The 27558-nt window shown below is 36.8% G+C and overlaps 1 protein-coding gene across 4 annotated transcripts; it reads left to right on the top strand.

The window, feature by feature from the left end:
* Positions 1–26517, top strand: TM2D1 (TM2 domain containing 1). Of its 4 annotated transcripts, none has more exons than XR_001348413.2 (7): positions 1–210; positions 2370–2443; positions 3532–3640; positions 5547–5638; positions 15772–15845; positions 20323–20540; positions 22975–23106. XR_001348413.2 is itself a non-coding variant. In XM_014456722.2 (7 exons), the coding sequence occupies exons 1-6, from the start codon at positions 53–55 to the stop codon at positions 23083–23085; spliced, it is 618 nt and encodes a 205-aa protein (XP_014312208.1). In that variant the 5' UTR covers positions 9–52; the 3' UTR covers positions 23086–23104; positions 25644–26517. The 4 variants fall into 4 exon arrangements, 3 of the variants coding, with proteins under 3 accessions (XP_014312210.1, XP_014312212.1, XP_014312208.1); XM_014456722.2 differs by lacking the exon at positions 20323–20540 and adding an exon at positions 25644–26517 and having other exon boundaries at positions 9–210; positions 22975–23104; XM_014456724.2 differs by lacking the exons at positions 20323–20540; positions 22975–23106 and adding an exon at positions 16461–16749 and having other exon boundaries at positions 2–210.
* Positions 26518–27558: the final 1041 nt, after the last annotated feature.

Here is a 27558-nt window from a genome sequence, read left to right as displayed (position 1 = left end):
ACGCCCAGCGAAGACGGAACCGGAAGTCGTGAGGGACGCGCCGGTCCCCAGCATGGCGGCCGCCTGGCCCTCCGGGCCGGCAGTTCTGGAGACCGCGGCCGTCCAGCTCCTGGGTGTCCTGTGGTTCGTGTCAGTCACCACGGGACCCTGGGGAGCGGCCGCCGCCGGGGGCGAGGAGACGCTGAAGTGCGAGGACCTCAGAGTGGGACAATATCCTCTGTGCGGGGCTCCCCGGCGGGAGGAGGCGGTGGGGTGGCCGCGGGCTAGGGCTGTGCCTGCGGGAGCCGGGACCTGTGGCCTCCAAGCGCCGGGGACGCCGGGAGGTGAGGGGAGATGGGACTGGGAAACACAGGCCGCCCTGGGTAAATCTCCTAGGGATTTTACGATTGTTGGCGCTTTTTCTTCGGACCCACCTGTTTGTTTATGTTTATTTTACTTTTACTGGAGGGTTGGTGTGTGCAACACACACCTAGATCCTGAGGCACGCGCGGTGCTGATCTAGGCACTAGTGACCCAGCGATGGGCAGGGCCTCCCCTGGAAGTTTGCCGTCTCGGGTGAGACCGGTAGTCGTGAATACCGATGAGGCCGGTGTACTCCCCGGGAGTCTTGAACTTTCCAGGATCCTTACCTTTTCTCCTTCGCAAGCTCCCGTGGCGATGCCGCACGGCCAGGGGGCAGGTGCCTGCTGCACTTGGTAGCCGGGGGCAAAGGATTTGAACTCGGTGTGCCCACGATGAGCCGTATAGGTCACAACGGACCAATGAATGGAAAGGTCTGTTGTGATCGCTTAGGACGGTGCCTGGCGTGTAGCAGGAGCTGTAGGTGTGAGCTGCTTCTTTACCGAAGAGAAAGCGGAGGCCGAAGGGGTGGAGTGTCTGCTCGGTGTAACAGTTCTGGTAAACCGAGGCACAGGATGAGATGGGAGCTGCGTGCAAATTAAAATAGCGACCCCTGTACAGAATGAGATACTTTGGTGCAAAGTGCATAACAGAAGAGTCAATAGCAGAAGGCAGAGATAAAGGAAAGATTTTAGGAGGGAAAATCTTAAAATTAAGAGAGTTCTGTCCTATAGTATTTTTGTGTAAGTTGAGGAGAGGCTGTGGTTATTTGTGTGTGTGTGTTTGTTTGTTTTTTGCAGAGCAGCTCTTATTTGTTGAATACCATTTCGTTGAAGTTTGAGAATCAGTAACGTAGCAGGTTGAGTTATTTTTCTCGGCAAAAAGGTCAGGGCCGTTCTCCCAAAGAAAATAATTGGGCAATAGGAAGAGTTGGGCTTTTTGAACCCTAGAGAGAAGTGGCTGAGCATGTAGGACGATAAGGTGGTGACAACGGGAAAATAACTGTTACTCCTGGCATAAAAATGAGGTCTTCAAATGCTGACTCAAAACCGTAAACAGACATTTGTGAATTCCTTACTTGTCTCATTATAGCGTCAATAAAATATGTAGGAAGCAGAAAAGCACCCAAGTGTTTTAAGTATCTGTAAGGATATAATTATTATATCTGTTTCCAAAGGCTTAAAATCCTGTTGGGGAGACCATGTATTGTAGACCCACCGGAAGCACCATCTGCCCAGCAGTCCGATGCACATGCCCTGGGCTTGGAGTCAGGGAACCTGATTTTGCAACCCGTCATTGATATGACGGTGGAGAAGTCGCTCAGACTGTGGGCCTCAGTTTGTGCTTCTGTAATGTGGGAAGAATAGTATCTACCTCACAGGGGTTTCAAGTTACATGAAATTATGTAGATGGCAATACTTGAGGGCCCCGTAAATTAGTTCAGCCCAGCAGTCCGATGCACATGCCCTGGGCTTGGAGTCAGGGAACCTGATTTTGCAACCCGTCATTGATATGACGGTGGAGAAGTCGCTCAGACTGTGGGCCTCAGTTTGTGCTTCTGTAATGTGGGAAGAATAGTATCTACCTCACAGGGGTTTCAAGTTACATGAAATTATGTAGATGGCAATACTTGAGGGCCCCGTAAATTAGTTCAGTCAAATCTCTGGAAACTGATTTTTTTTTTTTTAACCTGAAAGCTCTCTTACAATTATTTGGTAAAAATTTTGATTTTCATTTTTTCTTGTGTGTGTGTGTGCTCTGTGCTTAAACCCTAACTGATGTTCTTTAAGGATGGCATTCTTTGCTACAGCTTTTAGTATACATTAAGTTAATATACTTTTCCTGTAATAAATTAATGTTCAGGTATTATTTAGTGATACTGAGGATATGTTTGTGCTTGTCTTTTTTGACCTGGATAAATTAACAGCCTCCCTTTACATGTGAATATAAACATAAGTATATATGAGATATTAAACAGATGGTAATGTTTTGTGTTGGAATGGAGTTCACATTTCCTTAACTTTTCTTAAATATATTTGTAAAGATCCAAAAATAAATGATGCTACACAAGAACCAGTTAACTGTACAAACTACACAGCTCATGGTAAGACTTCCAGAAACGTGTCTTTAAAAATAAATTTTAAAACACTATTTCATAGATTAATGAATGGTCACTAAAAGTAATTAATGCGTGTGTTTTTTTTCTTGAGTTATAACATTATTCAGTTTCCGGAACAACTTAAAATTGGAGAACTGGCTAGAGGACTTAAAAAAGAATTTTATTCTCTTTAATTATAAAACTAGGATGTTTTATGGTTTCATTCATTTTTTGAAACCTTTGGAATCAATTTATATAGCTGTCTTGATGCCCTTTATTCACCAAGCTATGTTATGCAAAGGTACTGCTTCAGTTAGATTTTTAATTACTTGTAAAGAACTTGAAATGAGATTGTTGGTACAATAAGGTACAATGAGCAGCTGTATCACCCACATTATGCACTTGTAAAATATACATTGATAGTCCAGCTGGCGTGGTTCACTGGTTGAACTTCTACCTATGAACCAGAAGGTCATGGTTAGATTCCCAGTCAGGGCACATGCCCGGGTTTCCAGCTGAATCCCCTGTTAGGGGCATGCAGAAGGCGGCTGATCAATGGTGATTTCTCATTATTAATGTTTCTATTTCTCCCTCCCCCTCTGAAATAAATAAAAAACATATTTAAAAATATATATGTATACTTGGGTACATCTTAAGTATGAGGACAGTATGGTAAGAATTTTAAATATGCATCACTCTTTTTTCTTTTTTTGTATGAGTATTTTCTTAGAGATGTTTTGAAAATGGATAACAAACCCTCATCTAATGATTTTGGGGACCATCTATTCTAAAATATGTGTAATACCACAGTCAGGGCATGTGCCCGACTAGGAATTGAACCCACAACCAACGTCTCAGTGCATGGGTCAGCGCTCCAACTAACTAAGCTACACCAGACAGGGTTGGCTGTCGGTCTGTCTATCTATCATGTAGCTTTTCTTATCTAAATTAAAATCTCATGTCAGATGTTCTATTGGGAGGTGGTTTGCTACATGTTATATTCTCTTGTGTGCTTTGCTAGTCTTAAAAAAAACAACACATAATCACACCTTTCCTACAAAAAAAAATGATTTCTTGCCTTTTTCTGCCTTCAGTTCCATGTTTTCCAGCACCCAACATAACTTGTAAAGATTTCAGTGGCAATGAAACACATTTTACTGGACATGAAGTTGGTTTTCTCAAGCCCATATCTTGCCGAAATGTGTAAGTACCTTACTGAAGTTAAATTTTCAGATCACTTGCTTATGTTGTATCTTGATTGCATGCAGTGAAGAGATAAAGAGGTAATTTATGGGGAAAGTTCTTCACTAATTTAACTTTTTGCTTGTATCAGAAAACTTCTTCTTTAAGTGTGCATATTATATTGTTTTATAAATGCAATTTACCAACCAAGTAAAGCTCTATTGTTCACTACTTGGGATAAATGAAGACTGAATGGCCTTATGCCATGTCAGTTCAGTCATTTAGGCTACCCAAATGAGTTAGGAAAAAATTATGTTCTCAAAATTTGGGGGATTTCTAGAGTTCAAAATAAAGGATTGAGATGTGTACTGTGCTATAAAAGAATGCTACTATAGTCATTGCATATAAGGGAATTTGAGACTTGTTTCATTTTTGTAGTAGGCATGGATGATGAATGGTAATGTAAAACAATTCAAATGTTAGTTTGGGATATTAAGATAAATGGCTTTATTTTGTTAGGAATATTCTTTGTTTAAAGGTCTTTTAAGTTTGCTTTTAATTTTGCTTCAGTAAAGCTAACATTTTATTCCTCTATTTTTGCTTTGTGCTAAAAGCTTAGTTTTATTCACTTTTATTAATTGCTGGCACTATACTTTTACCTTTTAACTGTACATTGTTGCAGCTATTTGATGATATCTATTTGAATTTATAAAAAAAATAACCACTGTTTGGCTTTACAAGTACTATTAGAATTCTTAGAAATTACTATTAGAGCTTTTTTTTTTCTTTTGACCCTACTTCACTGAATTAATGAGTGGCTTTAGATTCTATCTTGCTAAGCCAATCATTTAGGATTCTTGGCTTCTAAGAGTTCTCATTAGTAAAGTAAAAATTGTTAAAAGGAATTATTTCCAAAGTATTTAGATATGGTTTAGACAATTTTGAAATTTATAGATTGATATTTCTACCTTAAACTTTCCAAATGACAATTTATTAAGTGCTGGTCTAAGATATTCGGCTACTAGAGGCCCGATGCATGAAATTTGTGCAAGAGTAAACCTTCCTTCCCCCAGTGCCAGCCACCGGCAGGCACCCGGGACCCAGGTTTCCCTGTGGCTGCCGGCAGGCACCCAGGGACCCGTGCTTTCCCGCAGCCCTGGTTTCACCTGATGTTAGGTCGTCCGGTCTAATTAGCATATTACACTTTTATTATTATAGATAATACAGTAACTAAGAATATCGTCTGTTGAGAATAGCTAGCCACTCAGGTTGGACTTTACAGTAGTTTTCCATGATCTCTCAGAGCAAAAGGCAGAGTCTTTACAATCGTATTCAAGGTCCTGCATGAGCTGTCCTGTTTGCCCCCTATTACCTCTCTGACGTTGTCTTCTATTCTTCCCTTCTCCCCCTTTACTCCTGCCACAGTGTCCTCCTTAATAGACCTCAAACATGTAAGGTGTGCTGCCTTTGTAAATAGCAGTGTGTTGTCTGGGACACTCTTCCTTCAGAGGCATGACATGGCTGACTCACCTCCCTAAGGTCTTTGCTCAAATATCACCTTCTCAGTAAGCCCTCTAATCACCTTATTTAAATGGCTCCTGTTTGTATCCCTAACATTCTGGATTCCTACACACCCTGTTCCATTTTTTTTCATAACATGTATGGCTTTCTTAATATATGATTTACTGTAAATATTTTTATTGTTTGCTGCCACTAGATTGTTAGCTCTTTAGGGGCAGGGATCTTTGTCTCTTTTATTCATTAAAATATCCCAATAGCCTAGAATAGTTCTTGGCATGCAGTAGCTACCCAAAAAGCATTAATTGAATGAATGAATGAACTAATTAACAAGTAAATAATAACTAGCAGTTTTGTTTTCTAAAATGTTACATGTTGAAGGTGACACTCAGGTTCTAATTTTGTGCAGAAATGGCTATTCATATAAAGTGGCTGTTGCACTGTCTCTTTTTCTTGGATGGTTGGGAGCAGATCGATTTTACCTTGGATACCCTGCCTTGGGTGAGTATGTTTCATTAAAAAAATCCTTGTGAAACTTGTGTGGTAGGTAAATGTACCTATTCTTATAGATTAAATCTCTGCATATTCTACCTGGAGTAGAATAGTTAATATTCTTCTGTGAATATAGGGCTCTATACTTCAGCTTGGTTAAGAAATACTGACTTTTCATCTATCTTCATCTTTGTGAGAACACATACTCGAGATAGTGTAGTCACTTACTTAGGACAGTGACTGAGCTCATTGCTAGTGCTGGGCACACAGTGAGTGCTCGATAAATATTTTATGAATAAATTAGCATTTCTCCAAAAAATATTTTCTTCTATCTGAACCTCTCTCAGTGTTGGCTTGGGAATAGAACTATGGAAGCCAGCATAAGCTGGTATGGACCCTGACTTTTATTATCCTTCGCATACCTCCTCCCCACACCTTCCTCTTAGTTGTAATCTTCACATTTACCATAGCTAGTAAAGTTTATGAAAACTATTTACATTTGATGATAGCTTTTATTTAAGCAGTACTTTCACATGTCAGCCCTTATTTAAGCCTTGCAACTCTCTTGAGTTTATCATCGTCTTTAAATCTTCTTTAACAGGTAGGGAAATTGTCACCAGAGAGGTTAAGGGATTTACTGCCTCTAGAGGCCTTGCTTTATACTGTGACAAATTTGTTGTTATCATTCTCGTTTTATGGATAGGGAAATTGTCATGAGATTAAGAGATTTGCCCAAGGACACTCAGTGACCTGAATTTGAACCCCAATTTTCCGGCTCAAGAGATCATGCTTTATTTACTGTAGTGCTCCGCTTCTACATTAACTCTTCACTGAGCAAATTTAAAGTTTCTGAATGCTCTTCTTTCCAGCTAGCAAAGCGAATCTTATTCTTTTCATGTTGCTATGCACCAGAGATCAAAGAAGAATCTTCCCTGTGAGGTTGGTGGGAAGTATGTTTCTGACAGCCTTACCTGGAGCTCAGTGTTATAAGGTCCTAAATAGAAGTCAATGTTTAAAATACTGTATACATGAATTTATTCAGTTAACAAACATTTATTCAGCATTTACTATCTTTAAGGAAGTAGTAATTAAGTGCTCTGAAAATAATGATGATCACAGTTCATATTGGCTATAAAAACAATGAATATGTTTGTAGGTCAATTTATGATGTAGCACTACTATAGAACCATAGCAAAGTCCTATGAGAGCACAGAAGTGACTGGTTTTGTCATCCTTAGAGTGTGAGGGAGGCCTTCTTAGATGGGGTGACATTGAACTATGTTTTGAAGGATAAACTGATTAGGGAGATTAAGGGCAATACTGGGAATAGCATGTCAAAGGCAACAGGGTATGAAGAAGCATGTGTGCATGTTGAAAGAGTGGTGGCTACATTAGCCTGTGGTGTAGAAGGAACAATGACAGGAGGTGAAAAGTGACTGCACAGGTATTCTTTGGTCAGATTATAAAACTTTGAGTCTTCGTAGGGAGTTTGGACTTCACCCTTTAATGTCAGAAGCCCTAAAAGTTTGTAAGCAGAGGAGTATCATGGTCAGATTTATATTTCAGGAAGGGTAATGGCTTAAACAGAGAAAGACTGGTAGCAGAGTAAGCTGAAGAGAGATTGATGCAGTAGTCCTGGCCTGGTTATGGTGTAACTGCACGTTCATGCCATTTGTAACAGCAACCATACCTTTCTATAACAGCGGAAAGCCATATAATATGCATGGAAGGCCTCCAAGTTATCAGAACAAATATCATTTAGTTTGTATTACTCTTTTTAGATTATGGATGGATGGGATGGATGGGTGGGTGCATGGTTAGACAGAGAATTTAGGTTCATAATGAGAAAGTAAAATGACATGGTGATATCAGATGGTTAAAATACAGCCAAAGCCTTCTGCCTTAGTCCTTGCATTTTCTGTTATGTTCTCTTTAAGAGGATAGGATCATATATATATATATACACACACACACACACACACACACACACACACACACACACACACACTAGAGGCCCGATGCATGAAAATTCATGCAAGAGTAGGCCTTCCCCCAGCTCCCGGCACCTGCTTCCCTCCAGCACCCGGGACCTGGGCTGACTTCCCTCCGGCCCGGCTTCATCAGGAAGAACATCCGGAATGATGTCTGGAAAACGTCTGGTCTAATTACTATAGTACCCTTTTATTATAGATTTTTTGAAACATTTCTAACTTTTAAAAAGTTTTTAAAAGATTAAGAGAAAGGAGAAAACACTGTTCTTTAGAACAGTTTATTCTGTGATGATTTTGAATTGTGAATATGTTTTAAATATTTGGCATAATGAGTGGCATTTTAGCTTCCTGTAATGCTTGGCCCCTGAGCTGTAATGTCCTATAGTATAAGTTAATGTTTTTACTTACTGCAACACATAATAATATGTTGATATGTGCATTGTGAAATTTTTTTCCCTGTACAATTAAACTATAGGTATAAAGCTCTGTATAAAACTCTATAGTAGTGGCCCTGGTGAGGTTGAATCGGCCCCGGTGAGGTTGAAACGGCCCATGTGAGGCTGAGATGGCCCCTGTGAGGTTGAATCGGCCCCTGTGAGGTTGAGACGGCCCACGTGAGGCTGAAACGGCCCATGTGAGGCTGAGATGGCCCCAGTGAGGCTGGGACGGCCCCGGTGAGGCTGGGACGGCCCTGGTGAGGTTGAGACGGCCCATGTGAGGCTGAAATGGCCCCTGTGAGGTTGAAATGGCCCCTGTGAAGTTGAGACGGCCCCTGTGAGGTTGAGATGGCCCATGTGAGGCTGAGACGGCCCATGTGAGGCTGAGACGGCCCCAGTGAGGCTGGGACGGCCCCGGTGGGGTTGCATAGGCCCCGGTGGGGTTGCAACGGCCCCGGTGAGGTTGAGACGGCCCTGGTGAGGCTGAGACGGCCCGGTGAGGCTGGGACGGCCCCAGTGAGGTTGAGATGGCCCCGGTGAGGTCGAATCAGACCTGGTGAGACTGAAACGGCCCCGGTGAGGTTGAATCGGCCCCTGTGAGGCTGGGATGGCCCCTGTGAGGCTGAGATGGCCCCTGTGAGACTGAGACGGCCCCTGGGAAGCTGAGAAAAATACCACATGAACTCACTCATTTATGGATAATAAGGACCATTATAGACTGATGAACAAAAATGGATACAGAGGCAGAACAGCATTGAGCAGAATGTCAAACTACAGTGGGAAGCCTGGGGAAGGTTGCGGGTCGGGGGGGTAGGAGATCAACTGAAGGACTTATATGCATGCATATGAGAATAACTAATGGACACAAGACACTGGGGGATGGGGGAAGCCGGGGGAATGTCAAGGGGGGGAAAAAGGGAGACATGTGAAATACTCTTTGTAAAAAAACAAAAACAAAAAACCCCCAGAAAACTCAGGGAATGTAAAAATTAAAAATAAATAAATAAATAAAGTGTAGCTCTACCCAAAAAAACAAAAACAAAACCCAACCCAAACTCTATAGTAGCTTTGGTTAGTGAATGTTAGTTCACTAACTTTGGCAGGAGTTGCCTTTCTCTGGCTATTGCTACTCCAATCTATTATTAGCTTCAGTCAAAGAGAACCTTTTAGTTTGAGTCTGAGATTCTATAAACCTTCAAATATAATTAACATTTAACTTTATGGCTCAGTGTAAAGGTATTTTTAAAAAAATCTTTAAATAACTCACTTTATTATCACATGCACCTTTGGATGTTCATTAATTCAATAATTTATTTTGACTGTTGATTTAGATACAGTTTCTCAAGATTAGGTCTGTGTTACAGCTCCTGAAGTTTTGTTGTCTTATCTTCCATTATCTTTATTCCATTTGGTTTGTGATTTAAAAATCCCTTTACCATTTTTAAGTGGGATTTTGGTGTGAGAATTGCTAAGTGGGCATGTCAAATTCATTATCTTTAACTGAAAATCCTCTTATCTCTTTAAGCATTCAAGTATTTTTATCTGTATCTTACTTGCATTTAAGCTATCTTAATGTTAAAGATTAGTTTTATCAATTAATCTAAAATACTATATCAAATTACAATGTTTTTAAATTTTAAATTTTTTAGTTAAATTTTAATTTTTACCATGAATCCAAAGTTAAGGAATTTTGGTATTTTCAATTTAAATGATTACTTCCATTTATCTTTAACTGAAAATCCTCTTATCTCTTTAAGCATTCAAGTATTTTTATCTGTATCTTACTTGCATTTAAGCTATCTTAATGTTAAAGATTAGTTTTATCAATTAATCTAAAATACTATATCAAATTACAATGTTTTTAAATTTTAAATTTTTTAGTTAAATTTTAATTTTTACCATGAATCCAAAGTTAAGGAATTTTGGTATTTTCAATTTAAATGATTACTTCCATTTAAAAAAAATTCTTAACTGGATAAAACAATGTTGACTGGTATATAATCCTATTTAATTATAATCTTATGCAATCTTTATGGTTACAAAAAGCAGTATTTATAGATAGCTTTTAAAAATACTTCTTTTGTTTATGGTCATTGGAGTTTTATAAGAACAGAATAAATAATATAAATCAGATACATATGAAACTTGTTTTTTAAAAGTAATTTAGTGATGAGTATGATAATTTACTGTATAAATTTTACTTCAGGATTAAACAAGGGACATTTGTTGGGGGTGAAATTGCATAAAATTTTATAAAAATATAAAAATTCCTTTAAGAAAAATTGTCATTCTGTATATTTTAAATTTCTTATTAGTCCACAGTTATGTTTTAAAGAATAAAAGTCAGATGGGTAAATTTGAAAAACTTTTTTTTTTAATATATTTTTTTAAATGATTTCAGAGAGGAAGGGAGAGGGAAAGAGAACGAGAAACATCAATGATGAGAGAGAATCATTGATCGGCGGCCTCCTACATGCCCCACACTGGGGATCAAGCCTGCAACCCGGGCATATACCCCGACCAGGAATTCAACTGTGACCTCCTGGTTCATTGGTCAATGCTCAACCACTGAGCCACTCTGGCCAGGCGAAAATCTTGCTTTTTTATTTTTTAAACAATATATAGCTTGCTTTTTCTTTTAATTTTTTAAAAAAATTTCAGTTGCAGTTTACATTTAATATTTCAGTTTCAGGTGTATAGCATAGTAGTTAGAAAATTATATACTTTACAAAGTGTACCCCCTCCCTGATAGGATATTTCTAGTACCTACCTGGCACCATACATAATTATTACAACATTATTGACTATATTTCCTATGCTGTAATTTATATTAAACCCAGCTTTATTTCTTTTAATTGATTTTTCCTTGATATACCAGTGCTACTTTAGCTAGAAGCTATTTTTCACCACAAAGCCTTATATTTTAAAATAATATTCTGTCTTTGTGTTTTTAATTGTGGTATATCTGTGACTTTTTCTATGCAAGAGCTAGCATATTTTGTTTTGCCTATCTGTAGCATTAAAGGATTATAGATTCTCAAAGATGATAGCTCTTTTGAAGCAGTTAATAGCAGAGATGCTCTTTTCATAGTGGTATTCATTTTAAAATGTAAATATTTTCTTATTATGAGAATAACAAAGTGTTGTATGTTTTAAAGCCCATATCTTAAACATCTTTGGTTATATTATTCCTCTTTTTTTCTCTAAGTTTGAAGTTACCAGCTTGGACTGACATATAATATCCACATAGGACAAATAAAGGGATTTGTAGGTTAAACTTTTCTAAGGTTTGAAAGCTTTCTTTCATAGGTACCAGACACAAAAAGAGTAATGATAACCAAATCATTATGGAACACTTGCAGTTTGGCAACAGCAACTTCAGTATGAAGTAATCTGTGTTCTCTAAAACAGTTATGTGGACAGAGGAATAGGACTCAACCTGCAATAAAACAAAAAATACCAAAATTTTTTTTAAATGCCCCAAATTAATCTCTGTTCTTTTAATTTTATATCCAGATAAATCCTTTCATTGAACTTGTGTTTTTAAAATGTAAAGTTTAGCCAAAACCGGTTTGGCTCAGTGGATAGAGCGTCAGCCTGCGGACTGAAGGGTCCCAGGTTCGATTCCGGTCGGGGGCATGTACCTGGGTTGCGGGCACATCCCCAATAGGAGATGTGCAGGAGGCAGCTGATCGATGTTTCTCTCTCATCGATGTTTCTGGCTCTCTATCTCTCTCTCTTCCTCTCTGTAAAAAATCAATAAAATATATTAAAAAAATAAATAAATAAAATAAAATGTAAAGTTTAAGTTACTAAGTATAAATGAAGTACACTCAAAACATGAGCTTTATTAATTCATCTAGTAGCATAATCTTTTTGAAAGAATATATCTACAATAGTAATGGTTCAGTATAAAAATGGATTCTTCTTGATTAGAAACACTTTTATTTGGAATTTTAAAACAATTTTCTAAAATCTAAAGCTGATATTTCTTTCCACAAGAAGAAGTTAATAAATAGGGTTTGTACAAAGATGACTTTATTTGGATGTCGGGGGGCAGGGAGAAGAAGTCAATCTACTCTTAGTAGTTCACAAATATCCCATCTTTTAAAAGAATGGTATTGATGCTCAAAATAATGAAATCTGTAAGAGTAATGGTTTATGTTGGTTTTAATAAATGCTGTTTAGAATGTATGCTATTTTTTGTCCAAGTTGATCAGTGTTTATTTACAAGTGAGATAACTTATTTGATACAGTTTGTTCCTTCTGTAGTCATATTGACTAGGCATGGGCATGGCACAGCCCTGATTTCAAGTTGCTCACAGAAGCATAAGGGAAGACAGACAAATAATAAATTCATAATAAATCATACTATGGGATATGTGCTATGCTGCAACTTAAAGGTGCTGAGGAATATCTAGGAATGGCATTAAATTCATCCTGGGGGCATTAAGAAGACTTTCTAGAAGGTTTAGAATACTATTAGGGGTCAGCTAGATGATTGGGAATAGTGGTGAGGAAAAGGAAGGAGCAAGGCAGAGAACAGTGTAGCACACATAAATGCAGAGTTAGGTGAAAGAGATACAAGAGCAGGGCACATTAAGAAAACTTTAGTTGGTTGGGCTGTAACACAGGCAGAAGGAATTTGCAAGAGATGAGACTAGGTTGACTAGGTTAGATGATGCTAATATAAAGAATGTGGATTTATGTTGTCTAAATTTCTTGATTATAATAATAAGTATAGTAGTAGTAGAAAATGTGGTAGCAAAAGTAGCAGCTGGGCTAACATTTATCAAATGTTTTCCATGTGCCATGTACTAGACTAAGTTTTTTACTTTGTCTCTCTCTTTTTTTAATCCTTAATGTCCTTTCTATCTTATTTTCATGAAGTATTTTTATATTTGAAAGCTAAAACAAATTTAAGATAGTATTATTAGCAACCTCATTAGTTAAGTTATCCTTTATCTTAAATTTATAGAAATAAATGGACCATAGTTAATTAATATCACACATTCGGAGTGAGAATTAATATAAATCAATGTAATGATTTTAAACTTTGAAGTTTTTCTTTAACAGTCATCTTAGTTATTTAAATCTCTTTAAACAGCTTTATTGAGGTATAAATGATATATAATAAAGTACACATTTAAAATGTACATTTTGATAAGTTAGACATATGTATACGCCTGTGAAGCAATCACCATAATCAAGATAATGACCATATCTGTTACTCCCAAAAGTTTCCTCATGCCCATTTGTTAATCCCTGCCTCTTGGCCCTCCTTATCCTGCTCTTGCCCAAGCAAGTACTTGTCTGCTTTCTGTCACTATAGATTAGTTTGCAGTTCCTTAAATGTTTAAAAATCATCTGGATCTGTTCTTAGTTTCTTTAAATGTGTTCTCTCACATTTACCAAAGTTCCTAACACACACATTTCCTTATCTAATATTTTGTCTGAACAGGAACTTCTGTTCATTTTGAAGCACTCTTAAAAAGGCGTTCAGCAGCAGAAATCTAGATTTTAATGATCTCATTATCTTTTTCTGTTTAGCGAAGGATACTTACCAACAAATACCATTTCATATCATTGTTTTAAACAGTTGTGTAGTATTTTTTACCTGTTGTTAGATGTACCTGGATATTTTGAGACAATTCCTCCCTGTTTGACATTTAGATTGTATCTGGTATTTTGATAGTCATACAACAGGTATTTATCAAACTCTTGCTGTCTGTTGTAGTACTGTTTAAGGAATTGACTTGAATAAGACAGACAGACAGATAGGATCCTGCCTTTAGGAATTTACCTGGCAATGGAAGACAGAATGAAATGAGCAAACTAGTGAATGAGGCTGTTGCGGAGCTAATCAGTACCATGAGGGAAATAGGGGAGATGTGATAGAGTGTTTTGGATGGGGGAGGGGTTGCGGATGGATGCTGCTTTAGATGGGCAGATTAGGAAGACTTCTCTAAAGAAGCAGCTTGAGAAATGAGAAGAGCTACAGGAAGACATCATTGGAAGAGGGCATGATAAGGGCAAAGGCTCTGACTGACATGGTTATATTGTCTTCATAGAGTAGCAGATAATTAAAGACAAACTTTTTTTGGACCATTCTTAATATTTTTTAATAAATTCAAGGAAGGGAAATGTTTCCAAATTTATAAATGCTAGGTGGAGAGGGATACATTTCAGAAATACAGTGAATGAGTATACTGACTGATTGTTCCTTGGGCACAATAAAATGCAACTAATGAAAAAGTAATTAAAGGAGTTGTTATGTAAGGTGATGGATAAAAAGTTAGGGATCTTTAGGAAACAGAAAGGCTGAAAAAATTTATTTGTTCATTCAACAAATATTGATCATCTATCATGTGCCAGACAGTGTCGTAGGTACTAGACACAGGAGTAAATTAAGCAGATAACAGATGCTTCCCAGCCCTGGCTGCGTACCTCAGATCATTAGAATGTCTTCCCCATACACCAAGGTTGCGGGTTTGATCTCTGGTCAGGGCACATACAAGAATCAATCAATAAATGAATAAATAAGTGGAATGACAAATTGATGTATCTCTCTCTTTTGCTTTCTCCTTTCCCCTCTCTCTAAAATCAATAAAAAGAAAAAAGACACTTCCCTAATGGGGCTTCTATGAGACAGTAATCAAATATAAAATATTAAGTAGATAATAAGTGTTTTGAAGATAACTAAAAGAATAATTTCATATAATTTTTATATTTTAATAGTTTTAAATTATTTCCAACATGTATTAATCTAGTACTTACAACATTCTGCTATTTGTGTAATACTGGGAAGGGGCAAAGTAATCTAATGTACCTACATATTTCAGTCTTTGTGTATTTCCAATTGTGTGCAAGAGGTGATCTCATCCACTCTGTGGTTTTAGCCGGCATCTGTATGTAGTTGGAACTTAGAACTGCCCTTTCACGTAGAGTCGTGCTTCATACCATTTTTTATGTCTCAAATGGGATGTCTGGAAAGCAACTCAAGTTTAAATATAGAAGAGAGATTACTCATTCCACCCTCACCCCTAATCTGCCTCTTCTGATTTCATCATCAAGTTTTTGTGTTATATCTTGTATATGCTCTATTGTCATCTATTTAGTACCTTACCTCTAAGGTTGGGACCAAGAACAGAGGTGTATCTATAGTGCACAGAATTGTTGTAGAACTAATAAACATGAGATGCTAGAAAAAAGTATAGGATAAATTCAAGATAATTAGATTACTAATACATTTTTAAAATTTAACTATAATATCAGTATTTTTTCCTGATTATTTTTCCTGTGCCTTGTCAGTCTTTATTTGGACATTCTACTAAATGTATATTACAATTTAGACATAATATATTAAGTCTAAATGAATAAATAAAGATTTTAGGACTAAAAGTTGTTCTTTACCTTTTATTTACTGAGATTTAAAGATTTATTTCCTCATGCCTTTTCTCTTAAGAAATTTTGTAAGATTACATTGAGTTTTTCTTTCAGTTCCTAATATTTATTTTTGTTGTGGTTTTTTTATATAGAGGAACCTTTAAACTTTTCTCATATTTTCAGGTGAAGATTTGATTTTTTTAAGTGTTAATTTTATATTCTTGATATAAAGAGTTTGTATTATATGTAATGATTTATTGGGAAATGGAAAAGTTTGTTAATAATTATAAGACTTCCCAGGTGTAAATGATCTTACCTTCTTTTCTAGGTTTGTTAAAGTTTTGCACTGTAGGATTTTGTGGAATTGGGAGCCTAATTGACTTCATTCTTATTTCAATGCAGGTAAGTTATTTTTTTTTGTTTTTATTTTTAAATACATTTTTATTGACTTCAGAGAGAGGAAGGGAAAGGGAGCGAGAGAGAAACATCAATGATGAGAGAGAATCATTGATAGGCTTCCTTCTGCACGCCCCCTACTGGGGATCAAGCCCCCAACCCAGCATGTGCCCTGACTGGGAATCAAGCAGTGACCTGGTTCATAGGTTGACACTCAACCACTGAGCCACATCAGCCAAGTTGTAAGTTAGTTTTTATCTAGGAGATGAACTATTTTTACATTCAAATTTGATGTCTGTGATCTTCTGATATATTTTAAATATACTAGGAAGCGGTTAAGAATGCTTTTTCAATTTTTCTTCAGATGCTATATCCAAGGGATCATGGCCATGTTTCCAAGTAGCATTTTCCAATTTGTGTTCTTCCAATTAGTAGTTCTAAAAGATATAACTTCATAAAAAAAGGTTTCTATGATCAAATATGATTTGTAAATGTGAGTTCAAATGATTTAAAGAGATTTTTTTTACGGGATAACTTCTCAGAATCTTTTATAGTGTGTATTATGAATCTCTAAGAAGGATTGGGCTTATTTCTCAAACTTATTGTTTCTTTTCCTGATAGTCACAGACACATGATCAATTAATATACTAGGATATTGATGGGATTTGATATTTACATATGGACACCTGGAGGCAGAAACAAGATTTTCTTTTGCATTGGACAAGCACTCAATATTAGTATTTTTTTAGTTTCAAATTATAGAAACCGGAATCAATCTATCTTAAGACAAAAAGAGAAAAGGAATGTTTGGGTTCTCTGTAGATAATTGAAGAGTGGGGCTGGTCTCCGGTAAGATCAAATCAATATAATAAAATGATGTATCAGGACTCTCCTGATATTCATCTCTGTTTCTCTGTGTCTGCCTCATTTTTTGCTACTATAGTGCTATGGAGACAGGCGTAATTTGTGAAATGCTATCTCTAGGCATTTAAAAGTGCCACCAGATGTTTTCTATTAAATTATACTGAACTGGTTGTGGTTAACTCATGAGGATTCTTAAATTAGAGAAAGATGAATTTATCATAACAAATGTCACAAAACAGCATTTCAGTAAGCATTTATGGAGCACCTAATGTCTTCAACAAGTGTGTCAGTATGTATTTTGATCATCATCAGTTTTGTATTCTTTCTCATACAGTATTTCCACTCCTCAGTTCAGTCTGCTTGATGCTATCCTTATGCTTTAAAAGAAAGTCCAAGTCTAGGAGGTTTTGGTAGCATACTGTGAGGAGGGTACCATACTGTGAGGAGGAGGCAACATATGGACCAATAAGATACCAGAATTAAATAAGGAAAATATTTGGTTTTAAAGTTGGAATTTTCCTGTCTTTATTCATAAACATGCTTAACCAAATATCCTGCCTTCTCTGATTGTGGGACAGGCAAGCAGACATGAAGAGGCTAAGGTACTTGGCACATATACTTTGAGATGGTTTCTCACTTTAATTGAGGATCCAAGGAACTTAATGTATTATTGGGATTCTTTCAGATATCCAGAATTCAGTGTCAACCATTTAGTTAATATTTTCACACTGGGTTCTTTCTTTGGTGATATCATTACATTATAGCTTTCTTGCACGGGTGGGGTCTAGCTGGCCCGCGATTGGGCCAATCAAGCCAGCTGTGGGGAGGGGACCTGGGAGATTGGCCAGCCACCCCGCCCCCAATTGGGGTGGGGGGCAATCGGGGACGGGGCCAGCTGGGAGGAGGGGCCCTGGGCTGGCCAACCCTGCCCCCTGGTCAAACTCTGGTTGAATTCCCAGTTGAGGAGGCAATTTGCATATTACCCTTTTATTATATAGGATATCAAATTATAGAGCTTATTTGATTTAGCTACTGCTTTCTGGTACATGTATGCCTAAACTTTTCAGAACAAATATTTTCTTGAAGATCTGGCATTGACACTATTACATTAAAAAATTACTGAGGTAGATTTAGAATGTTTGAAATTCTACAATAAATATCCCTAAATAAGACATTTCAATAGGTACGGCCACTTTAGATTGCTTTGAGATTGGAGGAAAAATAAATCAGTTTTCAAATGCAGCCAAATAAGACCTGTAGCCTTATTTTAAATGTCATTTGATATACTTAACATGTGATGTTGACTATATTAAAAAAATTTTTTTTCAGCAAATCAAATAAGATTTTACTATAAAAATCAGAAACTCTGTTTCAAATATATTTTTTTCCAACTTCTCATGATCTTTTTGTTTACTCTTCTTTCCTTCTTTATTTTCTCTATCCCTGATTTTTTTCCATTAAATATTATTCCCTAGTGAATTGCAGTGTTTTTCTATTGGGCTGTGATCCCAGAAACATATTGCGCATGAATTCAAGACCTATAAAAACATACTTTGCTTCACAGTGTCTATAACACAAATCCAGAAAAATCCTCTTAAAAAAATAGCTCTAGTTATTTCATCTTTGAACCAAAGAGTACAATCACACATTACTAAAGTAAGCTTTACATGTTGCTATATATACTGAAAGTATTTCCATGAGTTTATCTACTTGTTAATAAACTTGAAAGTTTCTTTCTTTTTGTTGTTGTTGTTATTCTTAAAAATATGCAAGTGGCCCTATGTGAATGAATGGCATGAAACAATACATAGAATTAATTCAGTTATTTTGTGCATTCAACCAAAAAACTAAATCAGTGATACATGTGTAGGCTACTGTCTTTCAGTTATAGGTAACTATTGTGTATAACTACTATATAATTATTCATAAGGCATTTCCAAAGATTTTAAAACACTCATTCTTTTGTGTTTGTATATGTTTGTGTAATCATGAAGGATTAGACAATTTAAGGTTTTTTAATCAGAAAAAATAGCATATTTGGATTCCATTTAAACCTCTTTTTTCACACAATCTGGACATTTTAAATTACACCCAAACCTATGATATGTACTCTTTCAAACAAAAAGAAAAGAAATTTTCTTCTGTTAAGTGGAGACAAGGCAGCCACAAATCAGAAAGATGAAGAAGGGTAGTTTTAATATAGAAAGTTGTTAGAAGGAAGTATGTTGGGTTCTTTGTGACAATTTTTAAAAATTCTATATATTATGGAAGAAATCACTTTCATTTTCATTCCTATTGACATTATAGAGTAGATTTCCTTAAAGGACTAATAACTACATAAGCAGAAATTCAGAAAAGCTGCATAATCTCCAAGATATTTATGAATTTTATAAGTAAATTTATAAAGTATCTCATTAGTGTGGCATTTAATAGATGTAACTCACTTTAGCATTGGATTATATATTGCTTTTATATTATTTCTTAACTTTTACACCAGATCTGAACTTTCACACATAAACTTCTTGAAGAAAAAAAAAAAAGACTTATTAATCCTGTATAGCACTAGTAGTATGCTAAACATAGAGTATGCCCTCAAAAACTTTTGCTGATTTGAACTGTATGCATTATACCTTGTGAAAGTGTGGCGTTGTTCCAGTTACAGAGAAGATGAGAAGCTAAAAATGGTAGTTTTAAAAAAGTGATTGCTTTTTTTTTTTTTAGGGCCCTAAAGTTCTAAGTTTTACACGTTCACTTGAGAGGTAATGAATGCAAATAAAAGTTGGCATGATAAATTGTAAATATTAGGTTTTATGCCATCAATGAAAATGAGTTTAATGAGCACAATTAGCTATAATAAATTGGGATCCTTGCCCTAAAGGAACTTATGATCTAACTATCCCAAGAGTGTGGTCTGATGATAAGATTTCACTTATTATTCGACATAAAATATTTCCTTGACAACTGCAGGTTTAAAATAAAAAAGTTAACCTGACTATCTTAAGTACTTTGAATTTTACTAAAAATTTTAAAAGCCTTTTCAGTTCAGAGCATAAATAAAGTTAGGGTTAGAGTTCACTTCTGTGTAAGCCAATTTTGTCCTGTGAAATAACATGCTATTGATCAAAAGAATGACTAAACATGTAATCACCCTAAATCTATTAACAGCATTGGAAAAGTTGGTCAAAGTCCTTGATAGTTCACTAGATGTAGGACAGCAATATATAAAAACCAGTGGACATTTTGTAGATAGCAAGTCTTCCAAATAGCTCAGTGTATTATTTATTTAACCCTGGTGTGATTAATTGGGGAAATAAACTGGAAAACTGAGGAGACTGATCATTTGTGTCATGTGACCTTAATTAGGTAGCTCTCAGTTCACTTATGCTATGGGCAGATTTTTACTTTGTGAATGAAAGGAATGTTCATAAAACAAAGAATATCTTAAACTGGTTCTGAGACTAATCCCAATGCTCTGTTTTCCTCAGGAGATATAATGGGAAATATTATTCATTTCTTGAGAAGTGATGTTTGTGTTGGTCATTAAGGATTAATGCTAACCAGTCTTTAAATCAAATGATTATCTGGGTGGGCCCTAAATTCAATTCAAGTGTCTTTATAGGAAGTAGAGGAGGAAAAGACACAGACACAGACACAGAAAAGAAGGTAGTGTGAAGACAGAGGCAGAGATTGGAGTGATGTGGCCACAAACCACAGAATGCCAAGGAGTGCTGATTGCTACCAGAAGCTAGAAGAAGCTTACCATGGATTCTCCCCTACAGTGTCTGGGACACGTGGTTGGGCTGATACCTTGATTTTAGACTTCTGGCCTCCAGAACTGTGAGAGAGTAAATTTATATTGTTTTAATCCACTAAGTTTGTGATAATTTGTTATAGTAGCCGCAGTAAACTAATATAGAGAGGGAAAGAAGTTGCTTTCTTTTGGTTTTAGGACTTCTCACACCAGGGACATTGACATTCATTGTACAAACCGATTTCCCATCGGCCGGACCCCAGCAGCAAGCTAACCTACCATAGGGAGCGTCTGCCTCCTGGTGGTCAGTGCGTGTCATAGCAACTGGTCAAATGGTTGAATGAAACAGTTGGACACTTAGCATATTAGGCTTCTATTATATAGGATACCAAGAATCTGGAGATAAAGGTAGTTCTAAGATTTGCTAATTTAGACCTGAAGGACATAATAAAGGACCCAAATCTTTCCTTCCTTATTCCTCTTCCTCTCTTCCTCCTTCCCTTCATTCCCTCCTTCTCTCTTTCTTTCCTTCCTTCTCTTTGCCATCTTCAGGTCTTTTGGTTATCACTTTCTTACATAGTTATCGTCAGAGGCATCACTTTTTTACATAGTTACCTTCCTCTCACACATGTCTTCTTAAGGGCAAATAAGCCCCCACAGAACTCATCTCACAGGCGATTCCATTATAGGCCCAGGCTGAACCAGTCTCTGGAGGGAGGATTGGAATTACCATGATAGAACTAGGTGTTGAGGAACTTACATTAAAAAATGTACCTAACAGAATATAAAAACCACAGAATTTAAAATACCAGGACGGGGAAGCATCTTACTCATTAAAATGAAAAGATTTTAAATTTTCTGTGGTTTCTGGATTGAGTTGTCATTGTAATTACTAATGATATACAATTGATCAAAACAGCATAAAGGTTACAAATTTTAGCAAATAATTTTAAGCAAAAAAAAAGTAAAGTGATATTAGGAATGCATCCCTTTGAACAAGAAATGGCAGAGCATATTTTTAGTCTCTTAATTAACGGAGATTTCCCCAAGTCCAGTATTTTGAATTATCTCTTTGTTAGGCACATCAGAGGTTTTTATACCTCAAGGCAATGTGTCATCATAAGACTCTGGATATGCTTTGATGGGAGGTGTCTTTACTGTTGTCAAGTTGGAGAAAGAGCCACAGTGAAAAGGAAGTGGGGAAGGGTACTAGCCGGATGCCTCCAACATAGCATCAGGGATATCATTTTTACCAAGAGTACATAATCGAATTAAGAATCTCAAAACTGATTCCCTTAGAACTATCTGGGCTCGCATACACCTTGGTTAATCTTTGTAATCCCTCAGGCTACATTTTTGTTGTTGTTAATCCTCACTAAGGATATTTTTCCATTGACTTTTAGAGAGAGTGGAAGGGAGGGGAGAGAGAGAGAGAGAGAAACAAAAATGTGAGAGAGACACATCCATTGGTTGCCTCCCACATGTGCCCTTACCAGGGCTGGGGATCCAGCCTGCAACTGAGGTACATGCTCTTTTTTTTTTTTTTAAATATATTTCTTTATTGATTTCAGAGAGGAAGGAGAGAGAGATAGAAACATCAATGATGAGAGAGAATCATTGATCGGCTGCTTCCTGCACACCCCCCACTGGGGATCGAGCCCACAACCCAGGCATGTGCCCTTGGCCGGAATCGAACCTGGGACCCTTCAATCCACAGGCTGATGATCTACCCACTGAGCCAAGCCAGCTAGGGCGAGGTACACGCTCTTGACCGGAATCGAAGCTGGGACCCTTCAGTCCAAGGGCCAATGCTCTGTCCACTGAGCCAAACTGGCTAGGTCCCTAAAGCTACATTTTGAAGATTGCTGCTTTGAAGGATCATTTGTAGAGATCATGTTAATTGTATTCCCAAAAATGTGATTAAGAGAACAAGATGATTGTAATGAGCATGTGGATTTTTTTTTTTTTCCTTTCTATCCTCTTCCTTTTCCATTCCATGTGGTTCTGGTAGGACTGTCACACTGCCTTTTCTCCCACAGGAAGTCTGGCCTGGCCAATCGTATTAATCCTATTCTCTTGGGTACAGTAATTTGTCCAGCAATAGGCATATATACCAAGCAGGTCACAGTTCTTCCCTGGAATTGGTATATAAACACCGAGGAGGAAGATCTTACTTTCTTTCTGTTGGGATCTGCTGAGCTGTGAAAAAGTGAATCTGGAGCTGTTGGGAGAATGAAGGCAAGCAGAGCTACGCAAAGAGGCAGGGAGGCCAAACCAGAGTCCTCGTGGGCATGGAATTTCAGTCCTCGAGGCCTTGGTTCCTGCAGCTCATTTGACCCTGTGAACTTCCCTCATATCTTTTGTAACTACGAGACACTAAATTACTTATTTTTGCTTGAGTTAGTTTGAGTTACATTATTGGTACTACTGAAATAATTTCATTAGCAACTATAAAAATAAACTCAAAGTGTTGTGAAAATATCTTTGGTAAAATGAGTAATTTTGAAATATTTTTTCTAGATTGTTGGACCTTCGGATGGAAGCAGTTACATTATAGATTATTATGGAACCAGACTTACAAGACTGAGTATTACTAATGAGACATTTAGAAAAACACAGCTGTATCCATAAATGTTTTTAAAAAGAAACAGTAAGTGATATATATATATGTAATCTTAATTATAGTATATTATCTGTATGAATTATGAGAATTTGAGAGCCAGAGGAAATTGAAGAGACCATTTAGTGTTCAAATCTCTCCTTTTGCTTCTCAGGAAACACAGGTCTGCTTGTGCCTGAAATCTCTCTAATCCTTTGTAAAGCATTTTCATGTATGCTCACTGCTCTTGCAGTTAGTTCTCAATTCAGACTCTCATTCTTTACAATGAATATGGTTAAAGGACAAAGTTCACAAGAAAAAAGAATATCATCAAAACAAAAAGATATTCCATAGTATTATATGGTTATGATGAAAGCATGTGTTGTAGATAGTTCAATGAAGATTATTTTTTCTGCTGTCTTTCTCTCCTAGGCTCAATATGATCTTTTTAAAAATCAATTGATTGACTGATTGGTTGATTGATTTGAGAGAGAAACATCTATTTGTTGTTCCACTTATTTATACATTCATTGGTTGCTTCTTTAAAAAAAATACATTTTTAAAAAATTAATTTCAGAGAGTAAGGGAGAGGGAGAGATAGAAACATCAATGATGAGAAAGAATCATCCATCACTGCCTCCTGCATGCCCCCCACTGGGGATTGAACCACGACTTCCTGGTTCATAGGTTGACACGCAACCACTGAGCCACACCGGTGGTTGGTTGCTTCTTTTATGTGACCTGACTGGGGATTGCCCTGCAACATTGGCATATCAGGATGATGTTCTAACCAACTGAGCTACCTGGCCAGGGCCCATATGATCTTTAAACCTTTTTCTTTTCTTCTTCCCTAAACCTGAAAAGTTGATAGACCTCAACCCTGAACTACTATAAGTATTTACTCTAACCTAAAGTTTAGCTCTGCCCATGAAGATTGTTCATTGGTATCAGCTTTAAATAGGTAATACACTTAGAGAAGTCAGAGGTACCATTAGTTTTCCTGATTTAACACTGGTTCTCTCAGCTACTATAAGGTTTTTATTTCCGTGACTGTACATTAGTCTAGTCTAATAAGTAATCTTCCAGTAATGCTAGATTTTTCTCAGGAAAACAGTTTCCTGGTATAATCATTCTCTGTAATGGAGAAGTCCTATGCAGTGTGGGGAGTGTGGGTACGTCGTACGTGACTGTTCATTTGGAACTGTCTGCAGCTTTCAGAGACAGGGCAGAGAGAGACAGGCTAGATGTTTTGGCCACGATCATAGCCCTAAGGTTTTCAGTTGACTCTATCTCAGAGAGTGCTTCTATAAGCCAGGAAGGGAATCTGCACTTATTTTCTATGTTGAAGTGTATAAATAGGATATGAAGTATAATTTTGCCTTTAAAGTAGGGTTTTTTTTCTTAGTAAAATTATGGAATATGCTTTATAGATATTGTCATAAGTTTGAACAGTGATTGACCCTGTTTAGATCTGAGGAATTTATTCAACTGATTGTCAAAAAAGTTTTTGAAATGTTTTTTAAAAATAAACTTTAATAACTTTTTGGTTTAAAATTGAAATGAAAAAAAAAATTGAAATAAAATAAATAATTGAAATGAAGCTTAGAGATCCATCTGCCTCTTCTGACCAGGGAACAAATTGAGACTAAGACAATCAGTGTAGTCGGTGTGAAACTGAATCTCACATCTAGAACTCTGAGTTCCACTGGTTGTTCTCCATGTCCCTTCCCACTCCAACCCAACCCCAACAACTATATAATTTTGTATTAAGCTTATTCATTTTGGAAATTATTATTCTTTATGAGAAGGGTTGAATAGTTTCACATAACCCATTTTCATACTGTAAATTGTATCCCATTTAAAAGTATGAGATTGGCCCCGCCAATGTGGCTCAGTGGTTGAGTGTCAACCTGTGAACCAAGAGGTCACGATTCAATTCCAAATCAGGGCACATGCCCAGGTTGCTGGCTCAATCCCCAGTAGTGGGCATGCAGGAAGCAGCCAATCAATGATTTTTTTTGTCATCATTGATGTTTCTATCTCTCCCTCTCTGAAATCAATAAAAATATATTAGAAAAATAAAAGTATGTAGATTGTTCTTAAACCATAATGTGTAAAAATTAAGTAAATGTAATTTAAATTTCTTAATTGATTTTTAGAAAGAGAGAGAGGTGGAGGTGGATTTGCTGTTCCACTTATTTATGCATTCATTGGTTGATTCTTGCATGTGCTCTGACCAGAGATTGAACCTGCAACCTTGGTATATTGGGACCTATATACCAACTGAGCTACAGGGCCAGGGCCTAAGCAAATGTAATTTAAAAAAGCAATTCCATTCTCTGTAGCCTATTATAGAGACATTTAATTGAGATTCCAGACTCAAATTTAAAATTTAAAACTCTAAAGGCCTGTTGAGAAGGCAGATCTCTGCATTGTCATTCATATAATCTCTCTATAATGTATACAAAAGGGCTCCAAAAGTAAGAAAAAATGTCTTAGGTAAATGAAGCATTGAAATGTGCATCTACAGTGACCTCATTGGATTCTTAAAAAATCGTGTGCTTTAATGTATTTATTTTTTCTGTTTTAGGTTTCGGGCCTGATTAATTTTAATAGTGAACTTCCAGTATGTGGATTTCCAGATTTTCTTTTTCCTTCTTCACATAACACTTTACAGATTCTTTGTAACTTTTTGTTGTTGATGATGCTTTGTTTTGTTGTTTTAGTTGAAAGCATTTTATCCTGAGATTTATTTAATAGGACTTTCTTTGAGAGCTGTATGTATAATAATAGTCTTTCCTAGGCTACTGTCTCTATGAGATAGATAGCTTATTACCCGATATCCTGTAATGTCTTTTCCAAAGACAAGTTGCCACTTGTCATTTTTGCTTCTGAAAAATAAAAGTATGACTTACTCACATTTTTTAGTGCTTTATTAAGAAACCTTAAATGTTGAAAGTAGCTGTCTTCTGCATTTTGATCCTTCAAAGTAGTTAATCCGTGGTGTGAACAAATACCATTTATATTGCCTGGGGTGCAGTCTAGTGTATGACAACCCGCCTGGTTTTCTGTAGCTTTTCAGATCTGTCTTTGCCTTGGTATCCAAGGAGCTGAAGATCATCAGGGAGTCTGAAACCTTGAGGCAACATGGGAACTTCTGGCATTGGTTCAGGCCTCTGAAGTGTGAACTTTCTCCTTTTTGCTGTGGGAGTGCTGCACTAGCTTTTGAAAGACCAGATGCTGACTCATCTAGCTCAGTGCAGTTACATTTGAAGTTGGATGGACAAGGTGGGAACACTGAACAGAAGATTAATGTTTCCCATCTGTTAGCACTGCCAGGCAGCTGCTGGACAAGCGCCTGAAGTGATGCACAGAGTCTGAAGGAAGCAGCACCTGCATGTTAGCACTGGTTTTTCTTACTGTGTTTAAGAAGCTGGAAATACATGAAATGTATGTCCCCATAATCCTGTTACGTGCTTTCTTTAGTAACAGGCAGCAATTTCAGAATTATTGAAGCCGGACTTCTCAAAAGTGAAACCAACATTTTTAATCACCCATTTTACTCAAAAGTGTATTGTATAGTCCAGTTAGCTTCATAACATGTTAGTCATTCAGTAACAGATTCTTCAGTTAGTAGGATATTCAGTATTGATATATAAAGCAAATTTGGGTTGACTCCTAATATATATCAGGAATGGTCTCTTATTCATTAATGAAAATACTGGGTGTCTGCCATTTGGGAGGCACTGTCCTAGATGCTACGATGCAGCAAGGAGCAAAACACAAGCATCTCTGCCCTTAAGGAGCTTATATTTCATTGGGATCCGCTTCTTCATAGTGATAATATTTTGGCTTCAGTTAAACTAGCTGGTAGAGCCTGTTTCCTAGTATTTCCTAGATTCTTTTGGTTGCAAACAGTGCTTTGAAGTTCCTTCAGGATCACCTAAGCCCAGATTTGAAAAGTCCATTAAGTTTTCATAGCCATGTAAGTTCAATTATATAAGAAATACTTGCAGTCAAGTCTTGAAAAGTAATATCGATTCTTGTATAATTGTTACAGTTATTAACATGGCCAGGTGAGAAATCTGTTTTAAAGCAGGTTTCTCAAAATATTTAGTCAAGTAAGCCGTAGTACTCTGGGTCATTGATACAATCTAGAAATACAGTTTTTTTCACAATACACTCTTAAAAGTTTAAACTTTATTTTCACTGTAATATCCTAAATTTACATGACAAGAGCACTTCAGCCTGCAACCAAGGTACACGCCCTTGACCAGAATCAAACCCGGGACCCTTCAATCCACGGGCTAATGCTCCAACCATTGAACAAACTGGCTAGAGCTATATATAATTCTTTAACATGTTTTTTTTTTTCCAATTATGTGAATGAATTTAATGCATGTGAATACAGTTTGTTTTTACTTTCATGGAACACTATTGTTTTTGGCTATTAGTGTGTGAGAGTATAAATTACATGTGAAGGCCTCTGTATGAGATGTTTTATA

Source organism: Myotis lucifugus, unplaced genomic scaffold, assembly GCF_000147115.1.
Source record: "Myotis lucifugus unplaced genomic scaffold, Myoluc2.0 scaffold_63, whole genome shotgun sequence".
NCBI classification, from domain to species: domain Eukaryota; kingdom Metazoa; phylum Chordata; class Mammalia; order Chiroptera; family Vespertilionidae; genus Myotis; species Myotis lucifugus.
This window is presented reverse-complemented; position numbering and strand designations above follow the sequence as displayed.

What these genes read in the sequence shown, in the direction of transcription:
- TM2D1 (XM_014456722.2), top strand. Translation starts at nt 53, where the DNA reads ATGGCGGCCGCCTGGCCCTCCGGGCCGGCAGTTCTGGAGACCGCGGCC. An exon ending in GAGGACCTCAGAGTGGGACA is followed by an intron (nt 211 to 2,369) that starts ATATCCTCTGTG and finishes AACTTTTCTTAA; the next exon opens with ATATATTTGTAAAGATCCAA. An exon ending in TCATTCTTATTTCAATGCAG is followed by an intron (nt 15,846 to 22,974) that starts GTAAGTTATTTT and finishes TATTTTTTCTAG; the next exon opens with ATTGTTGGACCTTCGGATGG.